At 36.8% G+C, this 23,296-nt stretch overlaps 4 protein-coding genes and 1 long non-coding RNA gene across 6 annotated transcripts in view; 3 read left to right on the top strand and 2 right to left on the bottom strand.

Moving 5' to 3' along the window:
- The window catches only part of LOC134671337 (uncharacterized), a 142,346-nt gene that overhangs the window by 98,839 nt on the left and 20,211 nt on the right, over window positions 1–23,296 (bottom strand). The window lies entirely within an intron of this gene.
- On the top strand, window positions 2,707–3,710 carry LOC134671089 (large ribosomal subunit protein bL17m). The gene is made up of 2 exons (XM_063528872.1): window positions 2,707–3,010; window positions 3,253–3,710. The coding sequence occupies exons 1-2, from the start codon at window positions 2,813–2,815 to the stop codon at window positions 3,655–3,657; spliced, it is 603 nt and encodes a 200-aa protein (XP_063384942.1). The 5' UTR covers window positions 2,707–2,812; the 3' UTR covers window positions 3,658–3,710.
- Window positions 6,376–8,041, top strand: LOC134671287 (ribokinase-like). The gene is made up of 6 exons (XM_063529096.1): window positions 6,376–6,590; window positions 6,688–6,820; window positions 6,895–7,179; window positions 7,260–7,381; window positions 7,474–7,624; window positions 7,802–8,041. Exons 1-6 carry the CDS (start codon window positions 6,523–6,525, stop codon window positions 7,988–7,990), a joined length of 948 nt encoding a protein of 315 aa, XP_063385166.1. The 5' UTR covers window positions 6,376–6,522; the 3' UTR covers window positions 7,991–8,041.
- LOC134671286 (putative mediator of RNA polymerase II transcription subunit 26) lies at window positions 8,635–10,362 on the bottom strand. Its single transcript, XM_063529095.1, has one exon. It carries the CDS (start codon window positions 10,083–10,085, stop codon window positions 8,652–8,654), a length of 1,434 nt encoding a protein of 477 aa, XP_063385165.1. The 5' UTR covers window positions 10,086–10,362; the 3' UTR covers window positions 8,635–8,651.
- Window positions 13,906–23,244, top strand: LOC134671300 (YLP motif-containing protein 1). 2 transcript variants are annotated; one of them, XM_063529124.1, is made up of 9 exons: window positions 13,906–14,243; window positions 14,866–16,855; window positions 18,028–18,738; window positions 18,863–19,011; window positions 19,265–19,453; window positions 19,526–19,750; window positions 20,350–20,404; window positions 21,211–21,320; window positions 21,768–23,244. In XM_063529124.1, the coding sequence occupies exons 1-9, from the start codon at window positions 14,061–14,063 to the stop codon at window positions 21,924–21,926; spliced, it is 3,771 nt and encodes a 1,256-aa protein (XP_063385194.1). In that variant the 5' UTR covers window positions 13,906–14,060; the 3' UTR covers window positions 21,927–23,244. The 2 variants fall into 2 exon arrangements, with proteins under 2 accessions (XP_063385194.1, XP_063385195.1); XM_063529125.1 differs by lacking the exon at window positions 20,350–20,404 and having other exon boundaries at window positions 21,768–21,907.

Genomic DNA, 23,296 nt, shown 5'->3' with positions numbered 1-23,296 from the left:
GTCAGTCAAAAATTAAAAAGTTAAAAACATTGCAGTCTCGATTTTAGGACTGCAATGTTGCATACAAATTCCATTATTTGTCGAGATCCAAACTTTTTAAAAGTTGAAATGGCCATAACAAAAGAAGGCACAGGCCCATGAAACAGCCAAACAGATGATTAGTACCGCGACTATTTAGCTGTCTCAAATAGGTTGGCGTATTTTCGGCAGAAAAACACACTTCTATTTTTTTATTTAAAAAAATAAAAAGGCGGCAAGGGCTTTTTTCTGTGAAAATATATACGTAAGAATGTTGCTTTTGTAAAATATTTCTATGATATTTATATTTCTAGCACCATTTTTGAGAAAAGCACTATATATGACTCGGCTGGAAGGCTACTTGCTGGCTTCGGATTCAATTAAACGGACTCCCAAGGTCGTCCGTTTAAAACGAATCCTCAGCCTGCAAGTAGCTACTTCCGAGCCTCGACAATAATGTACTATTTATTTACATACTAAAATTAAACATCAACAACCTATCTTAACCGTAAAAACTGTTAAAAATCGGGGGGCACGGCAGTGCCCCCGCCAAGTCGACCGCGAAGCAAACACTGCCGTACCATCCTTTACTGGAACCATTTCGCCGCATTTTCAGGCCCCTATTTGAGAACCTTTGGATAAGACTTTGGAAGGTTAGCTGGAAGAGATCCCTTATAGGGATAAGTTCGCCTTTGTACTTCCATTACTGTAATTTATTTTTGTAAACCTGTGTTGTGTACAATAAAGTGATTACTACTACTACTACTACTACTAAGACCAGAACGCAGAAATTTTGGTCATCCAGTAAGCTATAATCACATACTTAAAATCCAAAATTTCAAGTCTGTAGGTCATTTAGTTTCGAAGTTAAGCGAAAGCAAAGTTTCGCATTTATGAAACTCACTCATGATCATCAGAATAGAACTAGTACTTCCCATAAACTCAGAGAGCTGAAATTTGGTACAGAGTTAGGGTTTAATGGCCACATAAAGGGAAAACCTAAAAATATTGCAATATCAGTCACGTTTTAAAGATATAAGAACTGCATAAGTAAGTTTGTAATCCCATATAAACATATGATATTACAAAGTTACTCTTGCAGTTCCTACAAATAGTAGGTAAAGTAAAGGTACACTACGATGTACGATGTGAGTATGAATGAAGATATGTTTATAGTCCGTTTTTTTTAGCATTAGAAAGAAGTTCGCAGAAGTTCACTTGTGGTTCTAAATCTGGCACTTTTAGCGGTAACAGTTTGAAGTAAATTATACGTATTGATCATGCTACATTAGATAATTCAATAATTATTAACAATTAACGAGCCTGATAAAAACTGCACGCTTGCTTCTGCGAAGTTCTTTCTAATGCTAAAAAAAACGAACTATAGTTATGATATGTGTATACATAGTATGGGTATGAGTACCCGAAAAGAAGGACTGCCTACAAAAAGAGATGAGATCCCATCAAAAACATTACATGTAAAAAGGTGCAAGTCTCGCAACGCTTTTACTACAAAAAAGTTTTGAGATGTAATATGAAACCAAGTCGGTTATTTTAATCAGTGCCAGGGGGTTTCTACAAAAAGAAGTGAAATCCCACCAAAAACATTCTGTAAAAAACTAGCCAAGTCTCGATGGAGCTGCTTGTTTATCTCTAAAAAGTAATGAAATCTAGACAAAGTCGTGCCAAGTCTAAGGTTCCTTACTGCGATTTCTTTATTATTATAGTTAATGTTGTGTGACTTGGCCGTTGAAGGGTACACAAGGGTACAAAACCAGGTGCTGCATGACACCATTGCACCAATCTGTCGCCAGAACCGCTACCCATTGACGATGGAAAATTGCCACTTGGAAAACGTTGATTCAATAACCAGTCAATTGTAGGCTTGATAAAGCTGCGTATTTCAATAATACTTATGTATGGGCGAGCCTGAAACAAACACTTCTTTTTGGTGCAATGGCAGATTGCAATGGTGTCATGGAGCACCTGGTTTTGTACCCTTGTGTACCCTTCAACGGCCAAGTCACACAACATTAACTATAATAATAAAGAAATCGCAGTAAGGAACCTTAGACTTGGCACGACTTTGTCTAGATTTCATTACTTTTTAGAGATAAACAAGCAGCTCCATCGAGACTTGGCTAGTTTTTTACAGAATGTTTTTGGTGGGATATTGTTTTTGAGAATCTTCTAACAGGATTTATTCAATCGCAGAATAAATCAGGTTCTCAACTTTCTTGTTTTATAGTCGTAACAGACTATCGCACCGCACCAAGGTCATTGTGCGACGCACCGATAAGTAAGAGCAAGAAAGAGATATCGCTTTCTCGCTCTTACTTATGGGTGCGTCGCACAATGACCTTGGTGCGGTGCGATAGTGTGTTACCACTATTAGAGTTTTAAACAACAGCTTGAACAGCAATGCAAACCGGTAGCATTCCGATACCACTATTTAGTATTTAGTAGGACGTAACACACCGTGTGCGCAGATGTGATTAAAATTTGTCATGAAATCTACACCAAATGCAATAAATTGTATCACACATTTAATTTTTAGTTTTGAGTCATTTTGGGCTGTCATATTGGTGGTCTGATATTTAAAGCCATCGTGCAGTTTAACTACTATAATTAGTAAAATATTCTGGTTTCGGAACAAGTATGAAATGTGCTGTGATATGACACTTGACATGAGTCTGTAGCATAACCTAACTTATATTAAGAGATAATAAATTTTAAGAATTCTCCGTCGTAACAAGAGGAAAATAGGTATAATTTGTCACAAATTCCAATTAATATGAATCAAGCTGAGGTCGCTAAGTTAGTTTCTAAGTTAAGAATAAAAATACCACCACAACCCCGCAAGCTTAAAAACCCACAGGGTCCTGAAGGAAGATTGAATAAATTACGTAAAACTGTGACTGGTCTAATAAAACATGAGCGTATCGAGTTAAATTTCAATAGAGCAGATGAAGCCAGACAGTATACAGAAAGGGTAAGGAAGAAACAAGTTCCATATTCTTTTGTTTTATTAGTTACCTACTCTCCTCACTTTATAACGGTAACGTAAAATAGTAAACACTCGTTGGCTAACAATCATGCTACCTAGTTAAATTATAAACCGACGGTAAAAAGATTACAAAGCTAGTATGTTATATTGTTAACTAACTGATACACAATCTTCGGTGTAATTTATAATATTTAACTACTAACTAATTCTATCTTTCTATTTTCCAGCTTATTTCTGACGCTATCAGATATGGCGATTGCCATAAACCCACTATGGAAATTGCAGACTACTGGCTTTTAGAGAAAGAACTGGTGCATAAACTTTTCAAAGTTCTGGTACCGAGATATGAAAATTTTGATAAATCTTACACTAGGATGCACAAGGCTCCACGGGCAATGAATGTAAGGAATCAGGAAAAAGCAGTTTTGGAGTTACGAGGAAATCCATACCCTAGTTTGGTGAATAAACAGGGCAACAACAGACAACTGATACAAAATATTCTGCTTGATGCAGCAAAATATGATTACCGCCAGTCAAAATACTTGGAAATGGCAGAGAAAATGAGCAAAAGTGAAGAGCAGGGTACAACTACCAAAGTAGAGTCAGCGCAAGAAAGTGGTGATAAAAATTAGAGTATTTTGATGTAATTAGGTATTGTTTAGTAAATATTGTAGCATTTGAATATTATATAAGATGTCTTCTTTATTGTCATTTTCTTTTCCTCCTTTGTAGAATATTATTTGGATACAGTGGGTAGTTGACATAAAATACCCACAAAACCAAAATTGTTACAATCAATCAGCATGTATTGTTCATTAAATGAAAATATACATGAAGTTCTTTACTATAGTTCGCTTTTTTAGCATTAGAAAGAACTTGAATAAAGATATGCGATACTGGCATGTCTTTTAATTGAAAAACTCTTTTTAAAAATCAATAACTATTACTTATGAAAGCAGAAGAATATAAATGATCGTATTAGCTATTAGATTCATAATTGTTACATATTTGCCGTAACTTATTTTTAAAATGTGTTTTTCAATTAAAAGACACATCAAGATTGTTTATCTAATTTCTAATGCTAAAAAAACGAACTATATATTCTGATGGTTATACCCATCAAGGAATAACCGGTACTCCTTATCAACACAACAGAGCGAAATTGAAGTAAGTATAGTAAGAAAGAGATCAAAGAGACGCAAGGTTTCAAACGAGTTGGTGCTGATAAATCGAAATGATATCGTGATCAACCGCAAAACATACTCTTCCCCCAAAAAAGACTCCTTCTTCTTCTTCTTCCTTGCGTTATCCCGGCATTTCGCCAAGGCTCATGAGAGCCTGCATGGGGTCCGCTTGACAACTAATCCCATGATTTGACGTAGGCACTAATTTTTACGAAAGCGACTGCCATCTGACCTTCCAACCCAGAGGGTAAACTAGGCCTTATTGGGATTAGTCCGGTTTCCTCACGATGTTTTCCTTCACCGAAAAGCGACTGGTAAATATCAAATGATATTTCGTACATAAGTTCCGAATAACTCATTGGTACGAGCCGGGGTTTGAACCCGCGACCTGGCCCAGTTTTATAAAGTTACAAGTTACAAGTTTACAGGCGTTTACTGGCAACACTTGCTCCGTTTTTTACAATTTGCGTTTTATAAAAGTACTGTGTTACAATTTTACAGGTTACAGGTACAAGTGCCTGTAGCTCAACCATAGACGAAAATACGGGAGTTTTATAGTTTTAAACTCATAATCGAACAGGCGTTTTATAAAAAAATTGTAAATTACAAGTGTAGATTGGTACACTTGTAACAAAAACTTACATACGTCTTGAGTCCTGTAACATCACAACAGCAGTTACTTGTAGACTCGTTTTCTGAGAGATTTTAAACTTTACTCTTTATTGTTAAGCACCAACGCCAACGATTGTGCCAGGGCATGCAAACTTTTCCATGCACTGACCTTATCAGTTTTTGTTAATGTATCTGAAATTTATAGTAAATAGGAAATAAAGTGACAATATGTTTGATATTGATTTTATTGACGATTCTTTTTATTTTATCTACTAGGAAATGGAAAGGGATTATTGCCGATATTTGTCGTTGATTTATTAGCATTCGTCTCTTTATGCTCGTATAAGTATAGTGCATTCACATTATGGTAAAGTGTACTATTCATAATTTTCGATACACACCGTATTTATCTTTGAGCCGCTACCGAAACGATACATTTTAATGTAAGAATGTGAGAGAGTACCTACTTATTTACATGTTATTTACTTATTACGTAAATATTTAATTAAATCGAACTTTATCTGAATCTGAAAACGGCCCAAAAAGTATATCCTTGGCATGGAACGCCGCTCTCAACCACTCGATTTTTCCTTCATTTCTGGCCATTTTTCCAGTAATTAATATTTTACAGCAAACAAAAACACATAATTTAGTAGAGAACCGAGTATCTATGACACACGTTTTTTTTTAAATAGTGATGTCCTTCACACCTGTAGATTTCACATGTAATCGAGATTGACCGTGGTTCTTTACAACTGTAATTATTTATGTGTATTTATAAAACACCTGTAGCCGTTCACAGTGCATTACAGGTGCCTGTAGCCTGTACTCTTGTAACCTGTAACTTGTAACTTTATAAAACTGGGCCCATTGCAAGTCGCACGCTCTCACCGCTAGGCCACCAGCGAAAGACTCCTACCACCAAAAAATGTGCCAAGGGATACCTTTGTCCCTTTTTTCTTTAGAGCGACTCACGAACCTGAGGAGGATCTACCGCGAACACCGAAGGTCAAAAATGGCGATTGGCGGATCTTTCTCTTTTACTCCAATTAAGGCCTACCTAATTGGTGTAACAAAAAAGACTCCTGCAATTTGTGAACTTTGGTGTTCGCAGAACCTCTCCCAGGACTGTCTCATTTCAAACAGTCAGAGAGAATCATGCTGTCTTTGTCTTACGCTAGTACCTAGTACTAGCACCCAAAAGAAAGGGGTGAGTATAATTTTCCTGGTTCTTTATGACTGGCAAATTGTGTTATAGTGTTATAGTTGGTCAAACCAATTTGTCAGTCAGTAAGAACCAGGAAAACTTTACTCGTCCTTTTCTTTTGGGTGCTAGTACTAGTGTAAGACAAAGATACTATGATTCTCTCTGTCTTTGATTGAAATGAGACAGTCCTTTGACAAACTATACTTGTGTTGTCGTTGTTCAAGTGACAATTGAATAAATGTTGCCACAGCTAAACAAAACATGGTGAGAGGCCATTATGTAAATATGGCAATGTGAGTGTTCGCCATTATAATTGTTTTTGTTTTTATCTGTCAAAAGGTCATCAACTCATCATTTCTTATCAGTTAACTCGATTTGTTATCAGCCAGTTTGATTAGTGAAGTAAATTATAGCATTATACAGTGACTTTCTGTATGAGTAACGATTCTGCATCTAACTTTCCTATGTATTAACACAAAAGGATATTTGGTAAAATGCATTCCGATTCAAAATCTGCGCCGTCCATAGTTGTCATTGGATCATGCAGTGTTGATTTTACAACGTAAGTTTTACCTTTCACGCCCATTGTTTAGATACTTTATATTTACTTTATTTTATGTTGTGGAACTTTGGTTACGTAACATGGCATAACCTTCCAGATATGCCCCAAGATTACCTATGCCCGGCGAAACTCTTCATGGATCAAAATTTTCAACTAGTTTCGGAGGCAAGGGTGCTAATCAATGTGTAGCAGCCGCAAAACTCGGAGGGAATACATACATGATTGGTAGGGTATGTTTCAACTAGGTACTTATTTCATTTCTGTTGATCTAAAACTATTCTTGCTAACTATGTTTTTTTTATAGGCAGGTGATGACCAGTGGGGACTGAAGTATAAGGAGCATTTAAAAGCAGAAGGAGTAAATGTGTCTCATTTTTTTACTACTCCAAATGTGACGACTGGGATTGCACAAATATCTGTTGCTGAAAGTGGTGAAAACCAAATAGTTATTGTTGCCGGTGCTAATAACTTTTTGAGTAAATCTGATGTGCAATCATCTGCAGAACTAATAACACATGCAGATGTTTTAATTGGCCAACTAGAGACTCCATTGGAAACTACTTTGGAAGCATTTAAGTTAAATAAAGGAGTAAGTTATTGTACAATTAGATTTGTTATAAAATTAATGTTTACTGATTACTACAGCTGATTTGTAATGTGAATTTTTAGGTAAAACTTCTGAATGCAGCTCCTGCCAGGTCAGACATTCAGCAAATTCTACAATACTGTACTATACTTTGTGTAAACGAGTCTGAGGCTGCTTTAATTACCAATATGGAAGTTACTACATTGTAAGTTATTTTAGATATACATATGAGAATTATTATAATAGCTCGTTTTACTCTTTAAAGTGGTATGTAGACTTTTACAGTTTTGTTTACAGGAATACAAAACAGGTGCTGGCAAAATTACTGAACTCAGGATGCGAGACAGTAGTTATTACATTAGGTGAAAAAGGAGCCGTGTATGCTACCAAGGCTGATCCCCAACCAATTCATGTCTTCTGCAGATCAGTTAAACCAGTGGACACCACAGTAAGGAGTGTTTCATTACTTGGTTGATGATGCATTCCCGTTATCCCTCATTAGGGCCATCGGGTTTGCAGAAGAACTTGGTTACTTAGTTTAAAATCCATCTATACATATTTGTTTCATTAAAAATATATTACTTGGTGAGTACTTAAAATTTTATGTAATTATTGTTTTTTGCAGGGTGCTGGAGATGCATTTGTTGGAGCTTTAGCAAATTTCCTAGTGAAACATAAGGATCTGCCCCTCCATCAGATCATTGGAGCAGCGTGTGAAGTAGCTACCATTTCAGTCACAAAGGAAGGCACTCAGACGAGCTACCCATCCAATATTGATGCTTTCACCAACAAATATGATTTTATAAAGTTGTGATATTTACTTATAGAATAAGATTTAAATAAAACTATTTGTTACAAACTTTAACCATCCAGGTTCTTTATATTTAATATGAACATACCTTCCAAGGCTATAACAGAAATTTAATCCATTATCTCTGAGACATGTCCTTTCAGTTATATTAAAATTCTAAGACATTAATCTATGACAATCTTAAAGGTATCTTAGATATCTACTATAATTATTTTTAACATTACAAAAGCTAAGGAATCACCGAAAACCATTTTCATATTGCTATGTGCAAATTGAAACATGATTCATAATTATTGATTTAATATATAAACCATCCTCAGTGTCTAACAATAATAATGTGTATGAATAAGCATAACAATTGCATTTCTAAGTCAATTTTCAGTAAGAGATCTAAAACTATACACATAGTCAGCAAAGGCAATAAAATTACAGAAGAATGATTTACCCTTATAAAGGTAAATAAAATATGTTACATAGCTAGTGTGAGTGCTTGTATATACTGTATTGATATATTATAATGCAAAGATACAACTAAAACACAAAAAATTAAATTATATGCATCCAAATTTGTCTTAGTAATTTATAGGCAAAATTGGAAAATAATTTATCCTCTTAATTCATTCAAACAGAGACGAAAAGAAATGAAGTTTCAGCAAATAATTATTTAATGAAGTACATAGAGACTCTCCAAGTGGCTTTCATTCACAATTTGTAACAAAACTTGTAGGTCTTCTAAACTGGAAATGAACTTGGGTGCTCCTATGAACTCAACAGCTTTACCGTTAAGTTCAATGCTATATTTTAAGTTTTTAGGACATGTTACACACCGGTAACACTTGCCATCAATAGTCTGTTTGAATATTACATGGGTTACAACTTCAGTCTTAGGTACAACAGAAACACTGGCAGATTTGGCTTTATCATCGGCCACAACATCTGTGTCCATTGTAGTGACTTTACTGTCATCGCTTTCTTTATTTTCCGATGTTTCTTCAGTGTCTTTTGTTGCATTATCAAATATCAGTTGTTCTTCAATACCTTTTTGTAAAGTCTCATCAATGATAGATGGGTTACTTAATTGGGAGATGACCTCCTTCTCACTAGATTCTCCTTGCTTATGGTCAGTCGGTTGATTCTTGACTGTGTCCGGCATGGCATCTACTCCTACTTCTCCAATCAAATTGGCCATATCTGTGTTGTCCACATCCATAGGCAGTGTTTCCGGTTGACTTGTCTCTGTGCTGGTTTTACCGAGCAACATTGCTTCTACATCGCTAGACTCTAAATTAGGCTTAAATGTGTTACTTTGGTCATTGGGCTTAGAACTATTAGGTGTACTATCATTCAAGATATCCATAATAGAGGGAAAGTCATCCACCTTATTTTCAGTATCAGGTTTGTCAACTAAACTTGATGCTTTCTCATTATACATAAGGTCCTCTAACTCGGCTGCAATTCGGTCGTACACTTTATCTTCTTTAGGTTCCTCACTTTTTGGAAAGTAATCTATTACCCATTCATCATTTGGTAGTATACTTTTATTAATGTCAGGCAGTAGTTCTGATAAATTTGTTTTACTTTTAACGTCATTGTTGTTATTTACATTAGGGTTAATGAAAATAATGCCGTAACTTTTTAGGTTAGAGTTGACTTTCTGTTGATTGTAATTGGAATTCTTATCTTTTACAATGGGCCCTTTTTTTAACCTGTTGTTTTCTTTCAATATATTGCTAGCCTGACGAGGCGATGTAACAGGTGATGTTTGCTTTGTATTCCTTGGCTTTTTAGAGTTGGCTGACTCGTTGATAGGATGCTGGTTATATGCCTTCCTATTAATATGCACCATCCCATTTTCACTCTTTCTCAATTTTGCAGAAGTATTTACAGTAGGTACACTGTCTTTTTTCGTTTTTGGTGTTGTACTACTTTCGTATTGAATTTTAACCTTCGTGAATTTGCCCAAAATCTTGGCAAAGTCCATCCGAGTTACCACTACAGAACAATCACGACACTTTCCTTCTTTATAAAGACGTTCCACAGTTTTTGACATTTTAGCCATCCTTCCTTTCCGCATATCACGAACTCTCTGCGAAATCATTTTTCACGCAGATCTTGTGGATAAACAACATAAATATTAGATGTGTTTGGTAGTAGGCAGAGGCATTGGATCCAGACAGATTTCCCGCGCACACGATATATCGACGATAAGGCAACTGAGCCACGCACTGTATATGATCACACAATACTTGTGTTTTAGTTATTCATTAAGAATAAAATTTAATGCACGAAATGTGTCGCATTAATAAAATTACGATATATTTCGTAAGATAGTCAACAGCGTAACAACAGATCCTACGCAAAAATGGCGTCTAAGTAGTGACGTGCGTTCATCGAGTTCGAATTATCGATACATAGAAAATGTTCTAACTTTGTAAGTCTATAACAAAGTCTATAATTTCTATTTTAGCACAGTAATTCATAAAAATATAATAAAAAATATATCTATTATATTTCTTGGGTGCTTTTATACTTTATCGTGGTTATTCACTGCAATGACACGTACTCGATATCATCCACAATATTGTCAATATTCCTTTATCATCGACATCGTAAAATAAAAGCGACTGTCTGCATATAAAAGCCATTCCAGGCGGAACAATTTTTCGCACAAACTCATTAAATTTGTCAATTAAATCAGTGGTGTGGATGCAAAAATGAAAATGAACGACATTGGCTCACCGATTCCTATGAAATTGTGTACGTGAGAGATGCGAATTGAGACTGACACTAATTTTTCTTCTGATCAAATTGTCAATTTGATCATCCCGTCTGGACGGGTCTTAATCTCAAACATTTATGGTCCTATATATTATACTACTCTTTGCATTTATGTTCCTTCCTAAGGCCTCTACTCCTGTACTCACCTTGCAACAAAACACATGTGATTTATGATACAATGCGGCTTTTTTTAAACATTGTAAATCAGGCAACAAGGCCCATATAACAAATACCTTACAGACTAACATAAATGTGCATTTTAATAAACTTAAAAACTAAACACCATTAAGGCGACAAAACGGCTTAGCAAACGGTTTAGGCGGCAAGTGGCTTTGGAATTGAAGGATGGCAATCAATCATTGGCGACCATTCCGGCTTAAATTCGCATGGACGACGAAATCATTATTTATGCTACGAGCTATCAAGGAAATGAAAAATCAAACGAAAGCGAGAATTTTTTTATTTATAAAACTCAGCATTTGTTCATGGGTTTGGGCGGCCGTCTACACCAAGTCTACACCGGCCATATGGATGGAATGGATCCGCGTCAATGCGGATGTACCTCGAACGCTAAGGAGCGGAGGCAAATATTGAATATCTTTCGTTCGGTTTTGTTGGTTTGGTTCGGTTTTACGTGGTATTACCGCCACGCTTCGGATCGCCGGCGAACACCAACGAACGATTTTTGACGTTCGCTAAACCGTTCGTGACCAAAGTACATGCATTTGTCGACAAACACGAACCAAGGTTGGAAAGGACCATACGGGACATACATAGCATTTTTTTTTTAAATAGCCTCTTTGAGTGTCCCACTGCTGGGCAAAGGCCTCTCCCCTAGCAATAGGAAACCTAATATATTTCTCATATATTTGGGTCCCCTGCTTAGTCGTGTTATTGCCGTGGACGACCTTAGAGGATAAATAAAAATAGCCCTGTCAGATAAACGTCAGTCCATACAATGTGTATGACCATTGGCCGCCTATTTTCGATAGACGGGAACGCCTGTTAATGGCTACTCCGCCCTTTTCATACGAAATTAAACCTTATTATTCATAACTTAGGTACATTCATTAACGTTATGCGTTAAATTTTTTTACAGTACATCTGGTGCTTTATTATCTATGATACGACGCCCTGTGCTATAATAAGCACATTACGTAACTACGTCGAAAATTTAAAGGGCCATATGTACTGTAAAACGATGTACGATACACGTACGATGTACGATTTAAATAAATAAATAAATAAAATAAATATTATAGGACATTCTTACACAAATTGACAAAGTCCCACAGTAAGCTCAAGAAGGCTTGTGTTGTGGGTACTCAGACAACGATATATATAATATACAAATACGTAAATACATAACGCTAACCCGCTAACCCGCTAAACCGTCCCGCTACCCCCCCCGTCCCCCCCCGTCCCGTCCCGTCCCGTAAACGCTATCCCGTCGGTCGTGTTTTAAATATCCTAGTTTTCGCACTTGTATCGTAAATAACTATTATGTATTGTAAACTAGTATTACTTTAATGTAGCAAGTGGCCAAGTTTACAAAAACCAAAAAATGTCCTTCTAATGCCGGGGCCACACTAACGGGAAAGGCCGTTGATGATCATGATTATCCCAGTGTGGCCGTGTCAATAATCACGATAATCCCCGTTTGTGTGGCCCCGGCATAAGCTAACTTTGCAACGACTTGAATAGAACAAAGTGAGGGAATGTAATATCTTGACTAACGAGCAATTCTTGTTTATTTATATATATTTTGGGGATCTCGGAAACGGCTCTAACGATTTCGATGAAATTTGCTATATAGGGGTTTTCGGGGTCGAAAAATCAATCTAGCTAGGTTTTATACCTGGAAAAGCGCGCATTTTTGAGTATTTGTATGTTTTTCGAGCAAAGCTCGCTCTCCCAGATATTGTTATTATAAACAACATATTTTTATGAAAAAACATTTCCTTAATGATAACATTGCCACACTTTGTCATTGTAATGGCATGCAGAGTTAAGTGCTTCATATCCTTACTTAAATCAGTAACTAATGACAAGGACGCAGCTATACGAGATGACTTCTATGTATCGTTGCGTCCCTTTCGTCAATTACTGAATTAAGTAAGGTATGTGAAGCGTTTTAGCTTGATCCGATTCTCATTTTAAATAGTTATTTTACGCATTCTTGTTTTGATTTCATAATATTTTGTGCTTACTTTTGCATTAATACCATCTATATATAATGTTTTTGTAGTTGTGGCCGTGTGGTAGCCGACTTTAGAATAGCACCAACCCTCACATAGGATGAGGCTGTCGTACGAGGCGACTAAGTCCACAAACGAAGCAAGAAGCTATTTCGTTATATCCCTATAACCAAACCTAACCTAACCTAGATAGGGTCGGACCAAAAAAGTCTGCAGTGGATTTGATATTGGTTTGATAGCCCACGCAGTGCAAGTGTCATTTATATGTCATTATTTCATAGAAGTTTGACGTTTAAAATAACACTTTCACTGCGTGGGCTATCAAATCCGCTGCAGACTATTCTTGGTCTGACTCTAAATGGCCCTCTTAGCATTGGTTTGCAATCTATCTAGGAGAAGGATACTCTAAAATAAAACTCGAAATGGGGCGAGTAGTGTCCAACTTGAAATAAGCGGCAGATTCCTGCAGCCGACCTGTCACCACACGTATTGGCTCGTCTTTCCTGTGGGATAAGACAGTGAAGCCGAGAGGGTAATGCAGGTGCTATTAGGCATCACTGCGTTTTCTTAACTCCGTCCCAGGCGGTGTAATGTCTTACACTTACACCATAAATCGTCTGTAATAAATGCAAAGACCTATGATGATGAGCATATACCGTTTACCGTTATGTTTAGGAAATACCTATGCTTTTGGTAAAGCTACCAGCTGTCACCCTTATTTTATTATAATAATAGAGGTCACTGAAAAATATCAAGCATGTGAGTGGGGTGATTTTATTAAAATTTATTTTATCTTTAAACATAGGAGTCATGGGGCCATCTGAAGGATACGTGTTATAATACTTATCACATTTTATCGATTGTATATTTCGAATATAAGTCCCAACACTAGTGTACCACATGCCTCAGCGAAATACCGATATGATCAAAATGGCCGCCGAGTGACTGACGTTACAGTAAATTGTATTGTACTGTCATACGCGATCAGCTATCACACTGAAAAATGTGCGATTTTAGAAGTTTTATGACTTGTCATCATTAATTTGCTAACGTTTTTAATATTAAATATTCTTACTATAAAGCAGTAGTTGTTCAACATGGCTTGGCAAATGCCGGGTCAATGGAACACAGGCGTTCCACAAATGAACCAAATGACGCCTGATTTAAACATGGGATCCTACACACCTGAGCAATGGGCTGTTATGCAGCAACAGAATTGGCAGCAATGGACCCAGTGGCAACAACAGTATTCGCAATGGCAAAGCCAGTATGGCGAAAAGGTATAACATTGATAATCCTATTAAGTGCTTCTTTGCTAGTTCTTATTTATATTTCCTGTATTTTATTTTGGACGTATTACTTTACATCTAGGCTTAGTAGGTCCATGTCGTTGTTTTAGATCTAATTTTTAATTTTAGTGCTCCTAAACCAATATTATTTTATAACTAAACAGCTTAGAATTTCTTGAATCCTTGCTAACAGGCAGACATCAGACATTTAATATTAAGGAATGCCATAACAGATTTTCGGATTCATATATTGTCATTGTTAAAATATCACATTGCGAAGAGTACTTCTTTATAGGTAAAGGGTATGTCTTGATAGGTAATTCTTTGTTTGTCACTAATTTTGGGTCATAATTATGGTCAATTGATAAATGGCAATTATTATGAAATGAAAACATTCATATTCTTACCAAGTTGCACATTGTGACTGCTTTCCATTGCCATACTCTTCACAGTATGATTTTGATAATAATAAAAATAAATAAAATAGGCTTTATGTACAGAACAAAGAACAGCTTTGCACATTATCCCTCTATTATCTCCCATCTTTTGTATTCTTTGTCTGCTTGCTCTTTGGCAAAGGATTTAGCTAATACCATTATTAATGTATTTTCAGTATGCACAGCAAATGCAGTCCATGCAGGCAATGGGGGGGATGGTGCCACCCCTCCCAGCTTCAAATACTGCCCCTCCTCCAGCACCACCTCCACCAGAGAAGCCTCCACCACCTCCACCACATGAGAACAACCAGCCGCTATTTGGACAACCCAACCCAGTACCAGCCCCTGGATCACAGCCAATTCAACATACAGGGAGTTCTAATAATATTAGCATTCCTACAGGTAACACCCAAAAAAATTGGCAGCATGGAAACGAAAACCGGCCAGAAGCTTCCTTGCCCGCCAATGTGGAGGCCTTAAAGAAACTAGCAGAGGAAGAAAGACTCTTCGATATTCAGTTTGAAAAGTGGGAAGAAGAAATCCAAAAATGGAAAAGGGAAAATGTGAACCATCCGGACAAACAGGCTTATCATGAGTATGAGCAAAAATTTGAAACTTGCAGGGCACAGTTGTTAGAGCGTCGGCAGGTGATGAAACAGAAGAGGGCACGACTGCTGGGCCAGACTGCTCCTGCTGCAGGCAGTGCTCCAACAGGTAATCCATCCCCAGCTCCCCCTCCTCAACAAACTATGAATGCCAGTCGTAACCCAAATATGCAGTCCCAAAGCAGCAATAGCTCGTCAAATTTCGCCCAGCCAAGCAACCATTATAAACACCAGGAACAACATAATTACAGACCAAATAATAATCAAATGTCAACTCAAAACTTTAAAAACAATCCTCCCCAAAATTTCCAAGGTAATTCTCAATATGCACAATATAACAATATGCAACAAGGTTATAACAGGAACAATAATCAAGGTGTGGACCCACAAGACAGATTTGAGTCCTATGACGCTCAGGATACATATGAGAGTCAGGATATGGATGAGGGTAATTACTCCCCTGCCCCTGTTACGAATACAAACTTTTTACCTGGAGCTGGATCCGCTAAAGGCATTCCAGGGTTGGATTTAGTACCCGAAGACAAAGAGGGTCAACCACAACAACCTGAGGTTATTGATATAACTGATGACAAACCAAAACCCACCCAGCCGCCAGACCTTACTAACATTTCTAAGGGCATAAACAACATACTTGGAGATGAGAAAATCATGAATATCCTTTCAATGGTTCGGGATCAAGTTGCACCTCCTATTGTCAATAAGCAAGGAGCTAGTGCCCAAAGTGCACCATACAATAATATGAATAACTCCAATGCTCCCCCAAATGCACCATTTAACTCCAATGCTCCACCACATGCACCATTTAACTCCAATGCTCCACCAAATGCACCATTTAACTCCAATGCTCCACCAAATGCTTCTCAAAATGCCCCATATAATAACAATATGAGTGCTCCTCCAAATAATCAGTGGGACAGAAATCAAGCTACACCTAATCAACAATTTAGTAATGCTCCCCCGAATATGTACTACAATCGTCAAGGTCCTGGCTATGGTGATCAATCTCGGCAAGATCAGCCGTATCCACCTCAAAGAAGGAATGACAGAGAAAATATGTCAATGGATCCATACAATGATAGGAATATGCAAGGTCAAAACATGCAACAAAGACCACCTATGAGACCTAACATGCCTAACATGCCTAACATGCAAAACAATCCCCAACCACTTATGCAAGGGGGTCAAGGCTATCAAAATGATAATTTCAATAGAAGACCTCCGCCTCCGCGGGGAGCTCCTGACAATATGAGACCTAATATGAGTAATATGCCGCCACCGCTTATGAGACCTAATATGAGTAATATGCCGCCACCAAGGCCCCTCATGGCAGGTGTGCCTGGTTATGATGAACAGAATGATTATTCAAGGGGGCCTCATGATAACGGAGGAATGCATGGCAGCATGAATAATCAGGCAATGAATAACCAAACCGCGCCGCCTCCGCCGCCTCCACAGCCGGCTCGCCCGAAGTGGACTGAAGAACCATTATTTACTCCATCTGTCATTGTTGAATATGAACACAAACCTCTAAGATTGAAAGGTAATTAAATCCTGTGACATTTTTCGTTTCTTCACTTTAGTTTTATTTGATTGTCTTGGTAGAAGAAAGATTGGGAAAGTTATTGATAGAATGAAAGATGTTATTGCTGTTGCTTTTGGGATTTAAGCCATGTTGATTAATCTGAAAAGGGATTTTCAAGTATTCATGAATATCAGTTTCCATTTACGCCCTCCATCTTTGAGATATTTATATGGGAATGCAGTAATAAAATAATCTATTGCCAGTACGTACATTTTATATCATTACTATTATGGTCTTACGATAGGACCACTCAACCAAACGCAGCACCTGATTTCATGAAATACGAGTGAAACTCTTAAATATCGTAATTTGTCTCCATTATGGAATAAGTTTTAAAATACTATTACAAAAGGCATTAATTAAGTTAAGGGTTGGTTGGGATAAAAAAAGTAGCCAATGAAAATATTAGTATGCATGTCGGTATTGTAGATTACTACAGCTTTTGCAATTGCCTGGTATTTTTAACCTTGGCTGAAGAGTAATACTTGCCACCAGAGCCATGTAATACCTGTAGAGCCATCTGTAAGGATACATTTTTAACCTTTTGAACGCCACAGATGGCAATTGACGTCAACGCAAAATCGAGGCAACGACGCCAAAGACGGCATTTGACGTCGATAGTTTTTTGATGAAAACCTACTGAAAAACACCCCACTTTTAGGTTGGCATTAATATTCACAAAACTAAATTTTACCCCCGTGGCGTCAGTGGCACGGCAAATAGATGCGCCGTTTGGCGTTCAAAAGGTTAATATAATAGTCTTACAGCAATAATGCTGGTGGGAACAAAGTTCTATGGACACCCTGCAAAAGTTACCTAGGATATTTATTTACCTTTCACATACAATTTGTTCTCCATTTATTGAATCCATGTAACATGAGGCTAGCGAATGATCCTATTGCAATACTATCTTGGTGCTCGAACCTGTATGACTACAAAACTGAAACAGTATACTATCTAATACCAAATGTTAAATATAAGCAAACAAATCAAAATGCACTACAGACACAAAATCAGATGTTCTAGTTGTTCGTAGGTAGTACAGTTTTGAATGGAACATTAGCCTTAAAAGTAGCCCACGAAAGCATATTTTTTTTGTACTTATTCCTAATTATATTTTTCATTTTTAGGTCGTGAATTTATTGAGCCCGTCCATATGTTTGACTACAATCACAAATCAAAGGACGATCACATTAAGAAAAGAGATTTTGAAAAAGAGGCAGATGAATTATTCCAAAGGAAACCCAGAAGAAACGAGCCGGAAGATGTGTATAGAGAAAACCGTTTCGGTCCAGGTGATTACATGGAAAGTCGTTTTGCCGCTGAAGATAACTCAAGGGATTATTCACCAAGGGATTTCGAACGACGATACCCTAGAGAAGAAATACGACATGACCGTAGGGAATTAAGAGATGACTACAGGGACGTCAGGGGTCCTCCTAGGGATGAATATGATGATAGAATTGATAGACGAAGGCCCGAAGAAAGATACGACGAAAGAAGACGCGATGATCGCGACAGGTTACCTAGACGCGAAGATTTTAGTAGAGATAGAGGGCGGGAACGTGATCGAGATAGAGAAGATTTACACAGAGATAGACAAAGAGATATACGTAGAGATGACAACCGCCATGACAGTAGAAATCGCAGTAGGAGCCGTGAACTTGACTCCCGTAAAAGAGGCCGCAGCAAAGAAAGTAATATAAGCGAGACTTCGTCAAAGAAATCGAAAGAAGTGGAGAAGAAAAATGGAACTCCCAAGCATGTTGTAATGATTGACGATATTTTAGAACCCCCAGGTCGTGAAATGAGGCCAGAAAAAATAGTTATTATTTTACGAGGTAAGATAAAGATAAAAATATTAAAGATTTTCCAGAAATATGTGTTTCTAAAAGTTCATAATTTTTCCTCTATCTATCATTGGAAATAACAAGGATGAGCCAAGTTTTTAATTTAATTTTTTAGGTCCCCCTGGCAGTGGCAAATCGTATTTAGCAAAATTAATAAGAGACCGCGAGGCGGAACACGGTGGGACAGCTCGAATCATGTCCATTGACGACTATTTCATGCAGGAAGGGGAAATAGAAGAAAAAGATCCCACTACTGGTAAAATTGTAAGTTACAATGTAGTAATAAATACGTTCCAGGTGTTATTTAATTATTATTTGACCAACATTTATCTTCGAAATAATTTCATAATCATAAGATGTAAACTATTTTCAGAAGATTTCATTCAGAAGGTTAAGATTTAAAAAAAGATCCTATGGCCTATTCTGCCTGTTCTGGCTTAGCCAATGTCAAATCAAAACCAAACCTCTTATTTTGACGGTATCCAATAATTAAATGGTTGTAAATATTTATTTTCAGGTTAAGAAACCGTCTTTAAAATATGAATACGAAGCAAAATCAGAAGAAACTTATTTGAACTCTCTGAAAAGAGCATTTAAAAGGTCATTGACTGACGGCTACTTTAACTTTTTGATATACGACGCAGTGAATGACACACTGAGAAGTTATGCTGATATTTGGAACTACGCTAGACAACAAGGCTTCCAGGTCAGTAAAATTTATAGTTATTAGAAGCGTTCTCTTTAGAAGCATGTATCTAATTTATATTTGTAATTTTAGGTGTACATTTGTACAATGGAGCTGGATTCCCAGATATGTTTCAAGAGGAACATCCACGGTCGAACGTTGGGTGATATTCAAGTGATAACCACTCGGTTCTTCCCGACCCCGGACCATCACATTCAGCTGGACGCGACGACGCTGTTACAAAGCGGTGCCATTACTGAGGTGCACATGGAGGACGTGGATGACGATATCATAATGGAGGACGCGCAGGAACCTGAGGTGAGGGCTCCGCTGAGCTCCGTCGGTATGCCGACTTGTGGCTATAACGTTTTTTGCAAGGAATATTGATATTTATCTGGTAATTCACAGCACAATGAGGGCTATCGCGCGTTTGTACTAGAATTAAAGGTTAATACTAGATTAAAGGTCTAACGGGAAAAGCTTCATATTCCGTACATTGACGGAACTTGTTCAGCAGTGGCGATTTGGTGAGAAAAAAAAAACGATAGCCCTCATTAAAATCATATACACGTTTCTTGATTTTTGACACTCGCAATTCTCGAATGCCCCTCGTGATGACGATACATTTGACTGACAGTAGAATAATAACATGATTTCTAACTATGTAAAGCAAGCTCACAGTCAGGCGCAAAAAAAAACTTTTGTTTAAGTTCAGACTTCTGCAGATTGTTGACATAATGATTCTTATATCTACTTCAATACAAGGATGGAGATTATTTGGCACCGTATCGTTCTAATTCGACTGAATTTGATCATTGTTTTTCATATCATTTAGTTGTGTGGAATAGGCTAGGGCTAATAAATTTTATTCCAGCTTTTATTAAGACTCGTGTAAAGGTATCCACTGCCCGTCACAGGTTGAAAGCTCTTTTACTTCGAAGTGGGAGAAAATGGATGACGCGGCGCAACTAGGTAGGTTATTAGTCCGCCTATTATTATTTTTCTTAAGTTTATAGTTTTAAGGTATTTATTCTACAGGATGATTGGTGTCCTAGCTGTTTATTGTGAGTTTATTTGTGTAATGGTTAAACTATATTCGGTAACAATAACTAATAAAAAAATAACGAGTGTACTTTGGAGTTATGTGATGGCAGCACTGAGACTTGAGGTTCTGGATATGAGGTCTATGACAGCTTCATCTTTATCGCATGTTTATCGAGTGATAAAAATGAAGATTCTTTGATCTTGGTTTTACTGCTCTGTACATATACTTACGTCTTGCCTTGCACTTGCAAAAGTTAAACCGCTCATTTGCTAGACTAATTTCATCTTGTTCTCTTTCATTCTTGTTACGACTTTGCAAGTCTGCTGTACGAGAAATTTTCCGTTTCCCGTTTATCATGTGCGGCCTATATCATGAAACTTACAATTATAATTTACAAGTGACAAGTTACAAATATGTATTTCGTACAACTAGGCATATCACAAAATTTAGAAATGACAAAATTGTAATGGAAAATTTATACAAATATGTAAATTGTTGCGACAAATCTGGTGGCGAAATTGTTTTAAGTTATATGACGCGCTACGTCAAACACATTGAATTAAAACACTTATGTAATGATGTTCTTTTGTCATCATTATAATACAAGTGCGTTCTAATGACGTTTGAATTGAAATGTTTTGGGTATTAATTTAAGCTGAAATCCCCCTTTAAACACTTTCCAATGATCAACATGTATTTCGCTCGTGCTGAATATTCGGGTACGTTGTTACAGCTCGACTCGACGGCACCAGCAAGCCGCTCCGGCCCTCGCACGTCTCAATGGAGGACTACCTACAGCTAGACGACTGGAAACCAACCACAGCTAAGCCAGGGAAGAAAACGGTAAGTTTACCCTGTCAGCCAATGATATTTCAGTACAACGATTTTATTATAGTACCCAACAATTTGATACTTATATTATCGCCGCATTTGTTATTTGTGTTCGTGATATTACAATCGCGCACAATAACACTACGAATTATGCTCATTAAAACATGTTTTTAGACATTGAAAAGTCTTTTGAACGCCACATATATTAAATTACAATCCGCGATTCTCACGTATATTTGCTGTTGCACAGCAAAATAAATAAGTTAATAAACATTTTACCGTGGTTTTGCGTTCGATATCGATTATTTTACGAATTGGACAACAGTCCCTAACGTCTACTTTTTATTTCGTTTTGTCAGAGTTGACAATTACCAAAAGTTTACAAACACACAGGTGAGTTTTTTTGTTATTTAGTTCAAGAAATCGTCGCGATTTTTTATCATATTGTAATTAAAACAGGTACGCTGGGCGGACATAGAAGAGAGCAGACAGCAAGAGAAGATGCGTGCCATCGGATTTGTGGTAGGACAGACGGACTGGAATCGCATGACAGATCCTACTATGGGTTCTAGTGCGCTCACTCAAACTAAGTACATTGAGAGAGTTAGAAGAAATTAAGTCATAGTTTAGTGTTACCATTGAATCTTGATTAAGGTGTAAAACCAGTTCAGAGAACTTGTTTGAAGTTTTCAGTATATGCCTAGGCAGTTATTTCGGATAACAAATAAAAATGTTATTTTATAACGAAAGTCGCAAATTTGTTGCGTAGCATTATTGATAAGTACGTAAGATAATTGCCAAACACTTTTTTATTTATCTTTTCTTCTATGTACTTTGCTATGCTTAAGTTTGACTCCAGCGCAGCGCAATTATTTAAATGGAATATTTCATATTTCATTTATTTTATTTCTTTTACTATGTTATGTCTGATGATTAGCTGTGTTAGTTTTATATTTTGCATATAGGTCAACGTTATTTATGTGATATTTGATTTTTTTTCCTATAATTTGAATCTAAACCTGTTTCTGATGTCAAATACTAGTAGGTGTTTGAAAAATAAAGTACCTAACTCTAGTAGGACTTTGCCTATACCTGGCCACGCTCGCATATCTATGGGTTGGTCGCAAGAAACGAGTAAATTAACTATAGTAAATATTTATCCGTCACTAAGTTGGATAGATAGAACTAAGAATCTTCACCAGAAGGAGGATCATCATAAAGACATACAAAAGTATTTTAGCTGTTGTCACAAGAAGCCGACAGATGTCCTTTTTCAGCTATCTTCAACTATGATGTTGAGATGAGATATCATTTTATTACGTGACGTTTTTCATCAAGTCTATAGATTTAAAGATAGTATAATCTATATAGATTATACCATAGCGTATACCATTTGCGTGCGCTACAGTATACCTACTGCAGCGCACGAAAAACAGGAATGCGGATCGTGTCGGCTCATGGATTTAAAACCACAGAAAATTTTAAAACTTAGGAGTCTATGTGTAGCAATTGTGGACTGCAGTAGGGTTTCACCGGAAAGTGACCCTTTGCGGTCATTTGATCTGGTTTAGATATAATAAATAATATACAAATATTAATTAAAAATAATTAGGTAGATAGTACATACTATTTTTGTCGCATGCCCAGTTGCAAAAATGTTCATTATCATATTTGCTGCACTCGGACTCGCCAAAATATATAAGTAGGTACTTACATGAATATTTCGCAACTGGACATTAAGGCACCAAGCTCCTACTAGTACCTATACCATGTTTACGACAACTATAATATTGTCAGTACTAATGCAAAAGGCAGAACTCAAATTGTAAAAAAATGTAATTGAGCTTAGGAGCTTAGGGTCTTTTAATTTAATTACAATTCAATTGAATAAGGTGTACATTTTTTAAACATGAAGGTAATAAAAGCGTTATAAGGATTACAGATATTTTATTTCTTTTCATTATTAATTTTAGGATAATTTGTAGTTG

Source organism: Cydia fagiglandana, chromosome 15 (assembly GCF_963556715.1).
Source record: "Cydia fagiglandana chromosome 15, ilCydFagi1.1, whole genome shotgun sequence".
NCBI classification, from domain to species: domain Eukaryota; kingdom Metazoa; phylum Arthropoda; class Insecta; order Lepidoptera; family Tortricidae; genus Cydia; species Cydia fagiglandana.
Note: the sequence above shows the minus strand (reverse complement) of the source record. Positions and strands in the feature narration are given on the sequence as shown.

Excerpts from the sequence above, each read along its gene's own strand:
- LOC134671089 (XM_063528872.1), top strand. The coding sequence starts at position 2,813 with ATGAATCAAGCTGAGGTCGCTAAGTTAGTTTCTAAGTTAAGAATAAAA. Across the intron at positions 3,011-3,252 it reads CCAGACAGTATACAGAAAGG|CTTATTTCTGACGCTATCAG; the intron begins GTAAGGAAGAAA and ends TCTATTTTCCAG.
- LOC134671287 (XM_063529096.1), top strand. The coding sequence starts at position 6,523 with ATGCATTCCGATTCAAAATCTGCGCCGTCCATAGTTGTCATTGGATCA. Across the intron at positions 7,382-7,473 it reads AATATGGAAGTTACTACATT|GAATACAAAACAGGTGCTGG; the intron begins GTAAGTTATTTT and ends TTTTGTTTACAG. Across the intron at positions 7,625-7,801 it reads TTAAACCAGTGGACACCACA|GGTGCTGGAGATGCATTTGT; the intron begins GTAAGGAGTGTT and ends TGTTTTTTGCAG.
- LOC134671286 (XM_063529095.1), bottom strand. The coding sequence starts at position 10,085 with ATGATTTCGCAGAGAGTTCGTGATATGCGGAAAGGAAGGATGGCTAAA.
- LOC134671300 (XM_063529124.1), top strand. The coding sequence starts at position 14,061 with ATGGCTTGGCAAATGCCGGGTCAATGGAACACAGGCGTTCCACAAATG. Across the intron at positions 18,739-18,862 it reads AATAGTTATTATTTTACGAG|GTCCCCCTGGCAGTGGCAAA; the intron begins GTAAGATAAAGA and ends TTAATTTTTTAG. Across the intron at positions 21,321-21,767 it reads CTAAGCCAGGGAAGAAAACG|GTACGCTGGGCGGACATAGA; the intron begins GTAAGTTTACCC and ends TAATTAAAACAG.